This window comes from Ailuropoda melanoleuca, chromosome 12 (genome assembly GCF_002007445.2).
Source record: "Ailuropoda melanoleuca isolate Jingjing chromosome 12, ASM200744v2, whole genome shotgun sequence".
Taxonomy (NCBI): domain Eukaryota; kingdom Metazoa; phylum Chordata; class Mammalia; order Carnivora; family Ursidae; genus Ailuropoda; species Ailuropoda melanoleuca.
In genome coordinates, this window is record NC_048229.1 from 39,738,556 (window position 1) to 39,756,003 (window position 17,448).

Below are 17,448 nucleotides of genomic sequence, written 5' to 3' on the forward strand. Positions count from 1 at the left end.
TTCCCTGAACCAGAGTGGAAGACTGAAGCCAGGACCCAGGAGGGAGGAGATGCAGGGACCCAGGTGGGTGAAGTAGGAGCTAGAAAAGGGTGGGGCCAAAGAAGGGAAGAAGGCTAGCGGGAGGGCTGCCAGGTTGCTGAGTGGCGGGCTGCCCTGAGAGGACCCAGGTTTGGGAAGACGCTATGGCCAATGTGGCACCCGGTGGATGTGAGAGGCCTGAGGGCTGTCCAGGAAGCCGAGGGGAGCCAGGTTTAGAGGAGGCTCCAGCGCAGGGGACAGAGTCGTGGGGGTCTTCAGGAGAGAAGGAGTACAGAAGCGTGAGGGTGTGTGGAGAGGTGCTGCCCCAGAAGGAGGGGAGTAGAGAAGCAGGAAGGGGGTCAGTTCCCAGCCCCGGGGGCTGCAGCGTTTAGGGCTGTGGATGAAAAGGAAGTTCCCAGAGGTTCCCAAAAATCTGATGTTTTACCCAGAGGACTGGGGAGAGGGAAGTGCACTCCAGGGGTTCCACAGAGTTGAAACCAGAATATACCCAGAATAAAGTCCTTTGAAGTCTTACATTTTATACTCTAAATTCTTGCCAATTTTGCATTCGCTTTCATCAGTCTATCCACGTGAGTTCTCATATAAAGATTTTCAAGTACCTACCAGTGACACCCATTAACCTACCCTTGTGCACCCCGCCCAACAGTGAAAATCTTCAAGTGAAAATGAAGCTGTGGATTCAGCCTGTGGCTTTGGGTCTCCCTGGCCAGTCTCCTGGTGCATTGGGTGTCTGTCACCCAAGTATTCAAGGCTCTTCATAAGCCTGCCCACAGTGACCAGACACTCTGAACCTTTCCACAGGCAGCCCAGCCTTCCACCCTGACCTTGATCTTTGTCATGTGACCCTAGCCACCCTCCCCACCATAGACAGATGGATCTTTCTGAAGTCCAAACCTGACCTCGCCCTTGCCATGGCTGCCTAGTGCCTCCGGAACGGAGTCACAGCTTGTCAGCCTGGCAGCTGGCACCTGCCAACTTCTCAAGCTCACCCCTCACTCTCCCGCATCTTCCACTCCATGCTCCCGCTGCACAGAACTTCGGCCAGCTCTTCAAGAGTATAATCCTCTCTTCCTTTTCTTGTGTTTTGCACACAATGTTCTCTGTCCTTGGAAGACCCTCTCTTCTCCTGGCTCTCTTTGTATACCCCGTAAGTATGCAGGGCCCAGTGCAAAATGGAAATGTGGAGTCCTTTGTTCAAAAATTACTAAGAATCTCATGGTGGCGACAGCAGGGCATTCAACCAAGCACAGGGCCCTTCTAAATGTGAGGTGCTGTGGGACTCTACAGGTCACACTGCCATGAAGCTGGCCCCGCATTCAGGCCGCCTCCCAAGCCAGGCCCAGTAAGGAACCCATTCTGGGCTCCCAAAGTCCCTTGCGCTTAGACAGGCCCTAATCAGTCTTGCCTGTGCTTCCCCCCATCCCAGCCCTCTCACTTTGGGATGCCATTGTTTGGTGGGCATGTATTTCCTCCGAGGGCCTGGAGCTCTGTGAAGGTGGGGTCTGGGGCTGGGTTGGTCCCCCCTGTGCTCCCAGCATCACTCTGCACGGGTCTGGGCAGCACCAAGCACTGACGCCCATCCTTGCTTTTGTGAAGCATATGGGGCACAGGCACTAAGGAGGAATCAAGGCAGAGGCCACACTCAGGTTCAACCCAGAAGAGAAACATCCCTTTTCGGAGGACTGCTTTATCGGACTCTCCCGCATATGTGCCCACAGAACGAGCTGTGAAAGCTTGGCATTAGCTGAGGCCTGGCGAGGAAGGGATCACAGACTCGGAGACACTCGGGGCCCAGGCACGCAGGTTGGACGTGGCAGCATGCAGACAGGCGAGCGTCCTGGTATCAGGACTACAGTTACTTCGAGAAAACGCCCCAGTAGCCTGGAACTTTGGTTCCAGGAAACCTGGTCTCGAAAACGTGCAAGGCATTCTCAAAGCCACACAGGGGATGGGCCGTGGGAGGAGTAGCACCCTCTAAGCTGAGGAAATTGGGGGACTCAGCTGGGCGGTGTCGGACAAGCTACATTTGAACTTTAAATTCTAGATACGTGTGATCATTTGTCCATGGTAATATTGCTCCTGCATGGGGGTGGGGGCTGATCCAGGCACCCTGCAGGGGAGGAAGAGGGGGGCCATGCTAGAGGAACTAGCCTGCCCCCATGTCTCTCCTCCCACACTCTTTGCTTCCAAACATATAATTAGCTACTACTGGGTGTGTGTCCCCCTTCCAGGCCTGCATTTCCTGGAAGGTAATTCCTCCCCAACCAGCCACGGTCTCTGCCTTGTAGAGCCAACGTCCACTGTCTGCCTGGTACATGAACCTGGAAAAAGCTCTTAATTTCTATGCTACAGAGGTCAGCTTCCTCATCTGACGGATGGATCCTTGGATAGCAGACACCAGGGTCCCACAGCTCTTCTTTCCAGTCTCTGCAATCTTTCCTGAGAGCCAGATCATCGGACAGTGGTCCACATTGTCCTCCTTTGCCTAGGGGACAGAGGTCTCTGGTGAGGTAGTCTCAAATCTCTCTCCAGTCCATCCACTTCAGGCCCCAATCTTGTTTGGGTCAGCCTTCTGCCTGGACCATTGCAGTAGCCCCTTCCCTGGTCTCCCTTCTTCACTTCTGTCCCCTACATGCAAACAGACGTACCCGTGGAGCTTCCTAAAGATCAGGGCGCACTACCCTCCTCACTGTTCAAAACCTCCAATGGCTTCTCATGCCACTTCTGATAAAATCCAGACTCTTCCCGGCAGCCTACAGGGTCCTGCATCATCTGCCCCCTTCCCACTTTCCAGCCTCAACACAGCATCCTTCCCTCACCCCACCTCAGCAGCCCCCTTCAAACCCTGTTACTCACCATGTACCACCCCCCCTCCCCGTTCCGGTCCCTACACTTCTGCACATGCTCTTCCATTTGTATGGGATGCCCTTTCCACCCCTGGTGCAGTTAACTCCAACCCGAGCATCCTTCAGATCTCAGCTGAGTAGTCACTTCCTCCAGGAAGCCTCTTTCAACCTCAATTCCTGGGTCAGGTCTCCTGGTTATAGGGTCTCACGGTTCCAACTATCTCTCGGGCATGTCCCCATCCCCACTCCCCACCCCCCCACCACCGTCACCACAGATGCTTTACACTGCCTTGTGTGGTTATTTAACATTTGTTTCCCCACCAAATGGTGAGATATGTGAGGGCAGGACCTGTGCCTGTATTTGCTCATATTGAATTGCCAGCATGCTGCACAAGTAGGCACACAATAAATTGCTCAAATTTAAAAATAAGGGTTGAGGAATGGTGCACTCTGGCTCCCCCTCGTGGCAGCAACTGGTATCTTGTAGTTGGCACTAGATCTCCAATCTTCCCACTCCTAGGCCGCCTTGGCCAAGACACCTCACTCACCCTGATGGTGTCACCTGACCTCAACCACCGAGGGTAACAAACAAGAAGGACCTCATTATGCTTCTGGAGGACTCGGGAGTCAGACCAGGTCCCTGGGTCTCAGATTGTTCCCATGGCTGGTGGAAGGTCGTTTTCAAAGCCTACACCCACCGAGAAAACCGTTGCAGAATCTAGGATGTTATCTCACGAGGACAAGGTCATGTGCACCAGGTCTTGAGAATGGCCAGTCCAGTTGGGCCTCCTTCACCATGCCCCTCACACCAGCATCATGCCAGAGAACATTCACAGGACTGAAGCCCATCTCCCCCACCCCCATCTTCTCTGCCTCTGGACCCACCACCAGAGGAGGCCTGGAGTCAGGGAACACTATTCCTTTTCCTGCCTATCCCATTCCTGGATCTCCAATGAGGCCTGCTGTTACCAAGACCCAGGGTTTGGTCTACCAAACCTGTAGGTCTGGTGTCTGAGGGGGGCCCAAGGCAGTCCAAGGCAGAGTAAGACCAGTCTTGCAGAGACACAGGGCTGGCAGGTCCAGATTAACCTGAACCAGGCCCTAGGTCCACAGAATCACAGGGTCTCTGCTCCCTAACTATACTTTCTTGCTCCTATTCTCAAATCAGCTGAATCCGGCACCTGCCGAACCAATCTCCTAACACTGCTCTCAGTGAGGTCACCGTGGCCTGATAGCACTAAACACAATAGTCACTTGGGTCTGACTTGCCTGGTTTGCTTCACTCTGTCCCTCCATCTGCTGGTCCTATTTAGTCTTTGTCAGGTTTTTCTTGCCTGTCTCTTAAATATGGACAGTCCCAGAGGCTGTCTCATCACCCCAGCGGCTTCATTCCTCATCTCCACTGACATAACCTTCTTTTCTGTCCCCAGCTCCAGCCTCAGACTGGGGTCCTAAGGCCTCCTGGCCACCACCACCTAGATGTCTTCTGGGCCCCCCACATTCACCAAGTCCCCCACTGGCCTCAGCATATTCCCCAAACCTGTACCACCTGCCTGGTTCTGTATCAGGTGGCTCTACTGTCCCCTCCCTTGGCCAGAGCCCTGGGCCTCACCCTGGACACTTCCCTCCCCCATAGCGCTTCAGCTCCATAACCTGTCCATTCAGCTTCCTCTCTCACCTACCCCCCATTCCTTTCCCCCAGCCCTGCCCTGGTCCAGTCTTGTCCTTACCCATCTGGGTCCCTGCCTTGGCTTCCCCCAGGCTCCCAGCTTCAGTCTTCCCCTCTGGTCCATGCTCTTCATGACAGCTAGAAAGAGCTTCCTAAAGCCCATTCATGACCCTGTTCCTCCCCTGCATAGACTCCTCCATGGCTCCCCAGTACTATCAGGCCAGAGTCTGAGTTCCTCAGCCTGAAGGTCCTGGACCCTGCTCACCCCTCCTGCCTTACCTCTACCACAATACCCCCAGTGTCTGGCATTCCCTAAGTTTTTGCTTGTGCTAGGCCTTCTGCCGGGAACAGCTTTCCCTTTGTTCTTTGCCCAATCATCTCCTTCTGGTGTCCTGCTCAGATCTTATCTTTCCTCCAGGAAGACTCCCTGACCACACCCTAGGCTGAGTCAGGAACCTTTCCTGGGCTCTCACAACCTCCTAGGTTTCCTCTTCATCACATCTCTGCTCACTCTGAACTATCACTATCTGGTCAGGGCTTGGGGCCCTCTGGGTCATGGTAGCATCACCCAGCACAGGGTGCACCCAGGGGGCACGCTCACAGAATTCTGTCGATTGAATGGAGGACCATCCTCAGCCTCATTCAGGAACCTCAAACAGAATGGGGTGTGGGGGGTGTCTCTCCCCAGAGGAGGCATTCCCGACTCCAGACCCCTGCATGATTCCCCCCCCCCAACCCCCACAGACAGAGACAAGGGCAAGGGCCTAGGCCCAAGCTTAGAAAAATAGGACTTTCTTGTTGTGCCCCGGTGCCCCCGACACCCTCCCCATCAGTTTTAAAAACCGTGAGCAATTTGGTAAGTCTGAGGCCAGGTCCCACGGGGTGCCTGGGTCCTCCCACCCCTGGGGCCAGAAGGGCCATAGAGGTGGGCGCGAGGCTAGGGTCCCGTGGGTTCGTGGCTGGGCCTCCAGGGCTCACAGTCCAGCTGGACCACGGTGTGGGCCCTGGGCGCAGCAGGCTCAGGGGCGGGCGGGGCCGGTGTGGGGCCCAGGGAGCCGTTGGTCTGCAAACAAACGCTGCTGACGGGTGCGGGTGCCTTGGCCTTGCCGGGGGGCTGGCCGCCATGCACCTTGTAGCGCATAAGCAGCACGAAGATGAAGACCAGTACCGAGGCCACGATGACTCCACCAAGGGCGATGATCATGGTGCCGCCCAGGAAGGGTGCGTGCGGGGCCCCGCAGGGCCGCAGCGCCGGCTCTGTGGAGAAGCGGGCGCAGCCCACGGGCCGCGTGGCTGTCAGCCCCGTGGCGCCGTCCTCGTACACCGCCAGCACACAGAGATCGTAGGTGCGGCCCGACGCCAGGTCCGACAACAAGAAAGAGTGGCTGTCGGCGGGAATCATCCTGGAGGGACAGGCAGGTGGGGGTCAGGTTCTGGCTGCCCAGCATCCACCCTCCACTGTGCCCCAACCCTCTGGTCTGGCAGATCTCCCCCCCAGCCCGCTATTAGCCCAAGTTCCTTCCCACCACCGCTCATATTCCCTTTGGTCTAATACTCGGTCAGCCTCCTGACTGATAACCCATGGGTCATCTTGGGTTGCTGGCGCCTGCCGCTCAAATCCCCCAGATTCCCTCGGGGGGCCACTGCCCACTGCTCCTCTGCTCTGAGGCTTCACCGTAGCCTCACTGCCCGGCTTCCCTGCAGTGCAACTTTCCCTCCAATCCCACCTCCCGGTCTCCCTCTAGACCCTCGCCCAACTTCCCAGGTTCCCCCCTCTACCTCTCCTCCAGCTGGGGCCTGATTTCCCTTTTCCAGCTGCCCTATGTTCCTCCAGCGTACAGCCAGAATCCTCTCATCTCACCGCCTGATTCCCCCATACTGCTGATGCCTGATTTCCTTCTAACCTGCCAATGAATGTCCCCCTAGCCCCACTGCCTTATTATCATTATTGTCTCTACAGCCTGCTTTCCAGTGAGCCGTCTCTGTTCTCCTGAAACTGATGTGCCTCAGCCATCACAGCTGATTCCTTTTTCTCCCTGTTGCCTTATTTCTTCCAGCTCCGGCTCTCAATTCCCTTTTTGTCTCTGTTGCCTGGTTTTTATCCTTACCTTTCCCATTCCCTTTTATCCTCAGCACCCAGTTCTACTTTATTTCCTTTTGGAGCAGAGCACCCTGTTGGAGATTTAACTTGTTTTATAATCTGTCTTATTCCTAAACTGCTTTAATGAGGGAGTTACAGGGAACTCCGTGATTGTCTCTGAGAGGGTGACTACCTAGGAGAGCATTTGTCTCACCCCCTGCCAGGCAAGGTAGGCAGGGTTGGTGGGATTTTCAGGTGTGGGCCCTCCATGGAGCCGACTCCCCTGCCAGGGTGTACGGCCATCTGAGAAAGGGGACAGAAGAAGCTTGCTAGATTTCCAGGATTAAAAAGGAAATCAATTGATGATCTCTTGAGATATGGGCCCCTGGGGAAGGAAAGGGGACCCAGGTACTGGGTTTATAAGGTGCATGCCCCAGGCGTTAGGAGGCCTGACTCCCTGCAGCCAGGCTTCGGGAACTGCACCCTGGGCCCAGCCTGGCAGTGAGAAGAGGGACCATCCATAGCCACCCATGCAAGGTTGGACTCAGCTGAGAAGTGTCAGCAGCCTGTGGGTCAGAGCCCCCACTCCTGACCACATGTGGCCAGCCATAGCAGATGTCCCAAATGCTCTCCAGCTTGGGGGTGGAATATGTCCTGATCCACCTCTTGGAGTGCAGATTTTCTTCTCTCACTTGCAACAATTAAATAGAGAAGGGAATCCCCAACAGTGGGCAAAGTGAATGTTCCCGTTCACCTAGCAGGCGGAGCATGAATGAGGTTGAATTTGATTTAGGAAATCAAACGTTGAGATGTCACCATATTAGAACTCTAAACATGTGGAGCAGGTCACACAGCACAGACCCAAAGCCTGATCTCTGTTTCGCCTCCTCCTTCATTTCATTTGCCCCCATGAACTCTGGACTTTCCTGTTTGATCTCCTTTTCTTCTTGCAACTTGGCTTATATCTGGTCCTGTCCTTTGGAAACACCTGGTTCCTCTTTACCTTTATATTCGATTTGTTTGTACCCCTCCAACCTTGCCCTCCTCCCCGATTAACTTTTTATTCTTTTGGTCTGATTACTTTTTACTCTTGCTGCCTGATTCCTTTTTTATATCTGTTACTATCTACTTTTGCTGCCTGATTTCTTTTTATCACTACTGCCAGATTTCTTTTACCTTCTCTGCCTGATTTTTTTTTACCTTTGCTGTCTGATTTCCTTTGGAACCTTCAGCCTCATTTCTCAGCTGCGTTGCAGCCTGGGGTGTCAACAGACATATCTCCAACCCTCCCTCCTCCTCAGTCTGCCACCCACGCTGCCCACTGCCTGGACCTTGCACCTGTAGACGAGGATGTCGTCGGCTGAGCTGTTGTACTGGATCTGGTACATGCGGATCCCTGGGATAGGCCGCTGATCTGGCCACTGGACAAGAGCAGCTGTGGCCCCATGCTCAGTCACCTGGACACCACGGTCAGTAGGGGGCCCAGTGTCAGCTGCCTTGGCAGCGGCGGAGGCAGAGGCGGCAGAGGGCGGGGTGAGGGCATCCGGATCCCCGTCCCGCGGGGGGTCACAACTGGTGCTGTTGGCTAGCTGGGGAGGTGGTGGGGGACCCACGGTCAGCTCAACAGCAGCGGTGGCCTCACCAGCTGCATTGGCCGCAATGCAAGTGAAAATGCCACCATCGCCTGGCTCGGTGACCAGCAGCTCCAGTGTCCCGTTAGGGAAGGCACGAGCACGGCTCGAATTGCCCACCAGCCGGCCCTGGGGTGACACCCAGCGCACGCGGGGCTCGGGGTCCCCCACTGCCCGGCAGCGCAGGGCAGCTGGCCGACCTGCAGGCACCGCCAGGGGCGGCGAACGGTGAGTCACCACAGGGGGCTCGCACACAAATTCCTCCTCACCCACAGCCCAGAAGTAGCGGCCGCCCAGAGCAGGCGGGGAGGCGCAGGCCTCCAGGTCGTCCTCCCGGGCCAGCCGCCGCAGCCACACCAGCTCGCAGTTGCAGTGCAGGGGGTTCCCACCAAAGGCCAGCACCAGGGCGGAGGCAGGTGAGCCGCGGGGCCTGGCCAGCAGCGGCAGGCGGGAGAAAAGCGGGTCGGGCGGGATGGTGGTCAGGCGATTGGACGTCATGTCCAGCCGTGCCAACTTGTGCAGGCGGGAAAAGGCGCCAGCGGGCACGGAGGCCAGCAGGTTGTGGTCGAGGCCCAACGTGTTGACGTTGCCCAGGCGGCCCAAGGCCTCCCAAGGCAGCTGCTCCAGGTTGTTGTAGGAGAGGTCCAGATCCTCGAGCGTCTCGGCGCAGTCGTCCAGGGCGCCGGCCGCCAGGGCCGCCAGCTGGTTGTTGCTCAGAATGAGATGGCGCAAGTTGACCAGGCCACGCAGTTGACCCTCGCCCAGCGAGGTCAGCCGGTTCCCGTCGAGGTGCAGGGCCCGCAGGGCGCGCAGGTCAGCGAAGGCGCCAGCGGCCACGTGGCGGATGGTGTTCCGCGACAAGCTCAGATGCAGCAGGCCGGTCATGTTGGCCAGGTCTCGGCGGCGCACGGCCGCGATGAAGTTGTCCGCCAGGCGCAGCTCAGCAGCCCGGCGGTCCAGCGAGGGGGGCACGAACAGAAGGCCTGCCCCCGGGCACAGCACACTGAGAGGCAGGGACTGTGTCTGGCAGCGGCAGCGGCGGGGACACGGGCTGGGTGTGGCTGGCTGGGATGGAGACGAGGCAGGGGCCAGCGGCAGCAGGCAGAGGAGCAATGGGAGGACGGCCATTGCGGGCGGGGGCGGCCTACAGGGAAGAAGGGAGGCATTAGGGCAGGCTGAGGCCAGAAGAGGGGTGCCAGAGGGCACTAGGGTGGTTCAAGACCGGGAGGGAAGGTGGGCTCGGAGGAAAACGGTTGGGTCAGAGATGGTCAGGTGGAGGGGTGGGAGGGGTTGGACAGATCAAAAGCCAGAGGAGATGGTCAAAGACTCAGAGGGATGTGTCATGGAGGGGCAGAGGGAGCAGGCATGAACAAAGACAGTGAGAGGAGAGGGAGGTAATTAGAGATGGTCAGAGACAGTGAGGGAACGGGAGGGTTGATGAAAGTGTGTAGAAGGGAAGCCAGAGGGCTTGAAATGTGGTCAAAGACGGCCAGAGAGAAGAGGCGGTCAGGGTGGTGGGAATGATTAGAAGTAGTCAAACATGACCAGAGAAGGGAGGTGGTTAGAGATGGCCAAGAAGAGGAGAGGTGGACAAAGGAGGGGACGTGGTCAGGGGTGCTCAGATCTAAGAGACGTCAAAGATGGTCAGAAATGGTCAAGAGCCAGAGAGGTAGTCAGAGGATGAATAGACAGATGTGTCAGAGACAGCTGGAGATGAGGACAGCTGGGTAGGATGGTGGGTGCGGGGAGAGGTCATCAGAGAGAGGAAGGGCAGCCAGAGATACTAGAGATGATCAGAGAACTCCATGCTCAAGAGACACAGAGAGAAGGGAGGTGGTCAGTAGGGTGGCAGACTGGCAGTTGGGACAGGCTGTGAGAGGAGGGCGAGAGCAATGGCAGAAGATGGTCAGAGACAGGCCAAGGCTCAGAGTCAGGGGTGGACGAGAGCAAGAGAGCTGGTGAAAGATGATTAGAGAGAGGCACGGTGGACAGAATGCCAAAGGTGGTCACTGAGTGAAGCAGCAGACAGAGGTGGCCTGAGACAGCAGCGGTGGATGGAAGTGTCAAAGATGATCAGAGCGAGGAGTGGTGAAGAGAGATGGTCAGTGAAAGGAACGGTGGCCAGGAGAGGCGTCTGGAGGTGGTCAGATGAGACAGATGGTGGGAAGAAACTGGAGAACAGAGTGCAAGATCAGAGACCTGGAGGTGCCATTAACTGGGGGAGAGGAGGTCAGAGAGGGGCAGTGCTGGTCAAATAAATATCCAGAATGTATCTGAGGACATCAGGAGCTGGAGGCAAACCCTTGGGGTGGGGGGTGGGGGAGTATATCTGTTTCATGGGGAAGCCCCAAGGGTGCCCAGGGGGACCTAGTCCTCACTTACCTCTACCCCCAGCCACAAAGTTCCTCCCAAGTCCCTCCCTACCATGGGGGTCCCCCAGTAGCCTTACCTGAGCTTGAAGCCGCCCCAGGGAGCAGAGTCCTCAGGCTCCAAGGGGTCAGGGGTCAGGGCTCTGGAGGGGGGGCCTGGTCATGCCTTCTCTGTCCCCAAGGCCTCTGTAGAGGGACTGGGTTGTGCCTCAGCCCAGATCTGTGCCCATGGAGTCTCTAGACCTTGATACTTGGGCTCCTAGATCTCTAAATATAGGGCCCCTAGGGGTCAATTTTAGAGACCTAGACTCCAGTTTGGGTTGGTCAGAGCCAGTGTCTCCTAGCTCTGGTCTTGGGATGCTAATACAGCCAAATGGAGAGTTTAGGGTCTGAGTCTCAAGCCCAGTCCAGGGATACGATACTGGGGTGCTGGGTTCAGATATTGGGGTGCCGAATCAAAATTTGTACGTCTCTAGCCCTCAATTTCAGCATTCGGGTTTGCAGCAAGGACTTCAGGCTCAAACTCAGGTTTAGGCCCCTTGGAATGCCAGGGTTCAGATCTTGGAATTTGAGGCCTAAATCTCAGGGTTCGGGTCCCAAATAGTGGGTTCCAGAGTATAGAATATGGGAATCTGGTCCCAGATATCAAGGTCCCAGGCACAGCATTCAGAGTTCAGTTCCAGATTTGGGGCTTTAGATGCGAAATCTTGACGTTCAGGCTCCAAATTTGGGGGTCCATATTCCAAGTCTTGGATCCAGAGACTGATGTTGAGATTCCAGCCCCAGATACTAGGTGTTCCGGCTCCAGGTCTTCGGGTCCCAGCCCCAGATCAGGGTCTCAGTCTCAGGTTTCCAGATCTCTGGATCCAATCTCGGGGTGCAGGCCACCGATGTCGGGGTGCAGGCGCTGGGTTTGGGGCGGTGTGGTCCCGGCTTGCTTCCTGGGCTGCGGCGGGGACTGGCCCGGAGGGAGGGGGGCGGATGCGGTGGGGGGGGTGGCAAGGCAGCCCCGGGGGCCGGNAAAAAAAAAAAAAAAAAAAAAAAAAAAAAAAAAAAAAAAAAAAAAAAAAAAAGGCCCGCGCTTAAAGGCGCAGGCCCCGCGCGTGCCCGCGCTTAAAGGTGTAGGCAGCCCCCCTCTCTCAAAGGCGCGCGTCCGGCCCCATCTCCCATGGAGTCGCCCTGGCGTTGCTTGGGAGTGAGAAAAAATCTTTGGATTCAGAGAGACATAGAGACTGAGACAAAGAGACACACAGATTGAGAGAGACAGAGATAAAAACATGGCAGGTTTAGATTCAGAGACAGAAGTAGAATAAAAGAGGCAGAGACAAAGAGATAGAAAGACACACACATTCAAGGATGGAAATACACAGAGACAGTGGGAGAGCCAGAGAGAAATAGACAAGGACAAGACAGAGATAGACAAAGACAGAGACACAGAGAAAGTCAAAGAGACTGAGACACGGGTGGGCTGAGGGGTTGGGGGAAAAGGGGGTGGAGACTGAACAGGGGCAATTCAGCTGTGAGGATGGGTATGTGTATTTATGTGTGTTTCCAGTTCTTATTCACAGCTTTGAATATGGCCTTCCATCCCAGAGCCTCGGGCCCCCTAGCCTGTCTCCTGCTCCTTTGTCTCAGCACCACCTCCCTGGGATGTCCTTCCCTAAGTGGGGTTTCCTTACTTGGACCCTGGCCAGCAACAGGCCTGATCTTTCAGGAGACTCTGCTCCTTCCCAAGCCTCCTTGTCCTGGGTGCAAGGGGAAAACTTGGCTCCCAGACCTGTGCCCTCTGGAAAGCTAGACCTCAAGAAGCACTGGACAGATAGCCCATGGAGGATGGAAAAGATAGGAAATGGAACAGAGGCAGGGGACTGGACAGGTTGACCCAGAGAAGTGTGTCCACTACCTTCCCCTCTCCCTGACTGCCCCACAGAGGACTCTGCTAGAATTGAACTAATACATGACTCACCAGGAGTTGGGGCTGCCTGTCATGACCATTGTGACAGGGTAGTGGAGGGGAAGTGGGGGGTTCCACATGTCTCTTGGCACATGGTATCACAGGAAGAGGGATGTGGGTGGTGGTCTACAAGCCTGCCCTTGGAACTTGGTTATAGCAACACAGAGGACCTGATCTTTGGGACCCCTGGTCTGAAGGGAACACAGTCTTGGCCTTTGGTCATGGTCCTAACCCTGGGGGACCTGAATGGTCACATACCACCCCCAGGGACCCCCCCAGTAGAGGAGTAAAGCCACCTTTTTCGGGGGTAGGAACATGTATGCACATCACCCTGCATCCTTAGCTCTGCTGAAGGTTTCAGAACAGACTTCTGGCTCCTTCCATTCATGTGTATTGAAAAATTGCAGCTAAAATTAACTCAGCTCTAGGGCCCATCTTTCCACATCATTAGCAAAGTTCATTGGTGCTCCTGGCCCAGCATAGTGGATACTGCTTAATCAGACACTCAGAAAAAGGAGTCACAGAGACACTACAGAAGTGGTGGAGATGGGGAGATAGATGGAAATACCTGGAGACAGTCCAAGAGCAGACTGGGATTAGAATTCAGTGGAACTGACTGATTTGGGGGTGACCCCAGGAAATGGTCAAGCAACTGGGGAGAATGAGGCAGGGGAGGAAAAAAGTTAATAGAGGGTGCAGGTGAAGAGCAGATTACCCCTCTGTGCAACTGGGACTCAGTTCAGCTGGGGAACATTAAGAAACCTTGTAGAACACATCAGAATTATGTTTCCCCCCCACCTCCCCCCCTGCAAAATTTCTTCCCCCTGCCCCTGCATTTATACACTAGCCCTTACCCCTTTGGGTGATGGTCATCTCTTTGGTGGGAGGGGATGGTACTGAGAGCCATCTGGGATCTGAAGTAGAAAAGCAGAGAGGAATGCCTTGTATGAACTAAACCAGTTGTCCTCACACTTTAGTTGGGATCACCTTAGCAATCAATCTCCAGGCCCCAGTCTTAGAGCTTCTGATCCAGTACTTCTAGGTGAGGCCCAAACGTTTGCATTTCCAACAAGTTCCGAAGTGATACTAATGCTGCTGGTCTAGGGACCATACTTTGAGAACCACTGGGCTAAACCAGGGACATCTGCAGCTTGCATGGAACTGTCCACCACAGCTGTGCTGAAAGCTGGTGGATTGAGGGGATTTAGCATTCTAAGCGTGTGCCAGAGAAAACGACATATTTAGAGACATAAAGCAGGGCTCAGAAATAGAGAGGGGCAGACGCAAAAATGCTAGTTCAACATTTACTGTGGCTGTCTGGCCATGGCTGTGTGCTAAATGACACTGCAGCAGAAGTGTGTGACCAAGGCAGGGTCAGGGCCTGCTTTCACTGAGCTCAAATTTCAAAAGCAAAAAAGACACCTCTCCAGACAGCCCAGAGTGATCAGGGCTGGGCTGGGAGAAGCTAGGGCTGCACAGCCTGGAACTGTCATGACAGAGGCCCAGGCCACAGTGGCCAGGGTGTGACAGGGGATGCACAGGGCAAAATAATTAAGGGCTTTGACGGCGTAGCACAGGCCAGAGTGGTCAGGGCTCTGATGAAGGAAGCAGAGGGGTGTGGGGTCCCAGAGGCAGAGTCCAACCCTTTAGGCGCCCTGGCTCCTTGCCCCCAGTGAGGGAGGCTTCCCAGAGGAAGGGACCTTTATGCTGAGACCTGAAGCATGAGTAGAACAAAGCAGGTGGGCAAAGGGACCCTCTGTGTTGTTTGTGTGCCCTCATGCTATAGCATGTGCAGTCTGGGGGGTCCCTGCAGTGCCTGAATAGTACCGTGCATGTGTCTGCATGTGCTGCAGTCCCTCATTAGCTCCTGTGAGGGGATCCTGGTGGGATGGTGGTTTGGGGGGCTCTGCTTAATTGCCGCATTTACTTAATTACAACATCTGGAGAAGGGGACAAAAGCAACGGAAAGAGCCACAGCAGGAAGAATGAGGTTAAACTGCCTGGGAGCTGAGGAGGCCTTCAGGGGAAGGGGACTGCTCATTTACGCACACCGAATCTGCCTGAATATACAAATACACACGGGGGACACATCCATATTCATACATGCACATCACGTACTCAGAGGCTAACCAGAACATAGACACAGCAGGCGCGTAGAACACATATGTACCTGGCTTCGTGTTCAAATACAGGGGACATGGGGTGCCTGGGTGGCTCAGTTGGTTAAGCATCTGCCTTCGGCTCAGGTCATGATCTCAGGTCCTGGGATCTAGCCCTGTATCAGGCTCCCTGCTCGGTGGGGAGCCTGCTTCTCCCTCTCCTCTGCCCCTCCCCCAGCTTGGGCTCTCTTTCTCTCTGTCAAATAAATAAATGAAATCTTTTTAAAAAAGATTAAAAAAAACAAATACAGGGGACATACACAAGTGCACACTTAGTCACACATGCACAGACTCACACTCAGACATGAGATCCTATGTGCAGAAACACTCTGCACAGATTCTCTCTTGCATGCATGTGTGAGCCACATTCCCACACATATGCACAAGAAACATATTTAGAAAGCCATATCAAACACCTATAAGGGATGGGGACACACACATGTGCATACACATACATATGCACATGGACATTCAAATCAATGAAGTCTGTCTGTCAGAAAAAGACTTTATAAATAAACTTAGGGGGCACCTGGGTGGCGCAGTTGTTAAGCGTCTGCCTTCTGCTCAGGGCGTGATCCCAGCATTATGGGATAGAGCCCCACATCAGGCTCCTCCACTGGAAGCCTGCTTCTTCCTCTCCCACTCCCCCTGCTTGTGTTCCCTATCTGGCTGGCAGTCTCTCTGTCAAATGAATAAAATCTTTAAAAAAAGGATGGAGGTGGTGTTCCTTTATCCTCAACTAGTACCCACCAACCCAAGTCCAGTCAGCAGGGTTCACTGGGTTAGCTCAGCTTTGTAATTAGCACATGAATTGATACTGAGGACTAGGAACTCCCTTTATTTTTACTTTTATTTTAAGATTTTATTATTTAACAGAGAGAGAGCATAAGCACGGGGAGTGGGAGAGGAAGAAGCAGATTCCCCACCGAGCAGGGAGCCCGATGCAGGGCTCATCCCAGGACCCTGGAATCATGACCTGAGTCAAAGGCAGATGCTTAAGCCTTGAGCAACCCAGGCGCCCCTAGGACCTCACTTTAAAGATTAGGTCTGAAGGTGCATTCCCATGTGGATGGGTCAAAAGAGATGGGCAGGAAGATGAGTATATCCTCCCCACCTTCCCAAACATATCAGACTGATGGATTTCTGGTGAGCACTGACTTCTACGGGGCAACCACAAGGTCCTCTGTGTGAGGCTGAGCTTGATGATGGTAGACCTAACGCAATGCTCAGGGTCTGCTTTAATGACTCCCAACTGTCCACCTGGAAGAGAACTTCCATAAGAACACGGGGGAAAGTTTACATCTGTGCAAAGAATGGAGGGGAATATACAGATAACTTTTAAATAGTAAACATAGAGCCTTTGGGCCACTGTATGAAACTGCTATGTGAAAACCTGAACACCACAACTGGGGATTAGAGGTTCATTTCACAGAATGACAGGGGGTGCCCAAGGTTTACAGCTATCAGGGGACCAGAGAGGAAGGGTCAGAGTATCAGTGCGTATAATGTCAGCTACTGTAACAAATGACTCTCTTGATTTCAGTGACTTCATACAATAGTTGATTTCTTCCTACAGGTGTCCTGCTTGGTTGGCAGCTGTCCTCCATCTGGTGACTCACACAGCCGACTTGTTCATTTTATGCCTCCATTATTTCTTGGGGCTCAGAATTATGTGCTTCCACCTGGCAAATGGGAGGAGACAGGGTGGAGAAGGTTCATTGGCTTCTTCGAAAACTTGGCCCAGAAGTGACCTTCTATAAACCTCCCTTTTGCCCATATTTTATTGGAAAGAACGTCACATAGCCACCCCGGATGCAAGGAGAGTTGAGAACTTATTCCCAGGCTGGGCGGCTTCCTCCCAGTCATAATTACACAGAGTGTATGAATTATAATGGACCCAACATCAACCACCACCAGATCTGTGCCCTCAGGGGAGGCAGCGGGAAGAGGCAATGGGATCTCTTTTCATCCACTACACCAAATCCTTCTCCAGGGAAATGTCTCAGCCCCACCCTGACCACCCAACCACCTACCCTGGGCCCTTGCCTTTGGGCTGGGTGACCACAAACTTTACTCCTTTGAAGGCAAAGTGAACCCGATTTGATAAATCTTTAGGTCGATGCAGAAAGATGATGGTGAGCGTCCAACATTCTTTTCCCAAGCATTTATTGAGCCCTCACTATGTGTCAGACCTGATGCTGGGAGCACACCTGTGAATCAGATACAGCCCAGGCTTTGGAATTTTGTCTCCTCATAAGGCAGAAAGAGAACAGGTAATTTCCGAACTGTGGTGGTCGCTGTGATATTCCGTTATGAACAAGATGGGGGAGAGGAGAGGGACAAGGAAATCACCAAGTCTAGCTGCCTGTGTGTGATGGTGGGGTTGGGGGTGGAGGTTCAGTGAAGGGATGAGGGCAACATTTAAGGAGGAGGTCGCCTGGCCCAGAAGTGGGTAGGGCTTTCTAGGTGTGAACATAATCCCTGTGTGCACAGATCTGTGTGCTAATCAGAAACTAATGATTTCAGCTTCTAACACAAACAACTGTTGATTCAAGAGCTAATCAGAAATCTGATCTCTGTGAACAGAAACCTGTGCTGATTCATGTGCTAATTATAAATCTTTGCTGACTGTAACCTCTGTCCTGGAGCAAGGCTAAATCACAAACTTGGGCAGGAACACATAATCAACTCAGACATCCAC

The 17,448-nt window shown here is 54.2% G+C and overlaps 1 protein-coding gene across 2 annotated transcripts; it reads right to left on the reverse strand.

Moving 5' to 3' along the window:
* Positions 1-3,138: 3,138 nt before the first annotated feature.
* LRFN3 (leucine rich repeat and fibronectin type III domain containing 3) lies at positions 3,139-11,648 on the reverse strand. 2 transcript variants are annotated; one of them, XM_034638316.1, is made up of 3 exons: positions 10,715-11,648; positions 7,966-9,409; positions 3,139-5,957 (listed from the first exon to the last, which is right to left on the reverse strand). In XM_034638316.1, exons 2-3 carry the CDS (start codon positions 9,391-9,393, stop codon positions 5,574-5,576), a joined length of 1,812 nt encoding a protein of 603 aa, XP_034494207.1. In that variant the 5' UTR covers positions 9,394-9,409; positions 10,715-11,648; the 3' UTR covers positions 3,139-5,573. The 2 variants fall into 2 exon arrangements, with proteins under 2 accessions (XP_034494207.1, XP_002920951.1); XM_002920905.4 differs by having other exon boundaries at positions 3,140-5,957; positions 7,973-9,409.
* Positions 11,649-17,448: the final 5,800 nt, after the last annotated feature.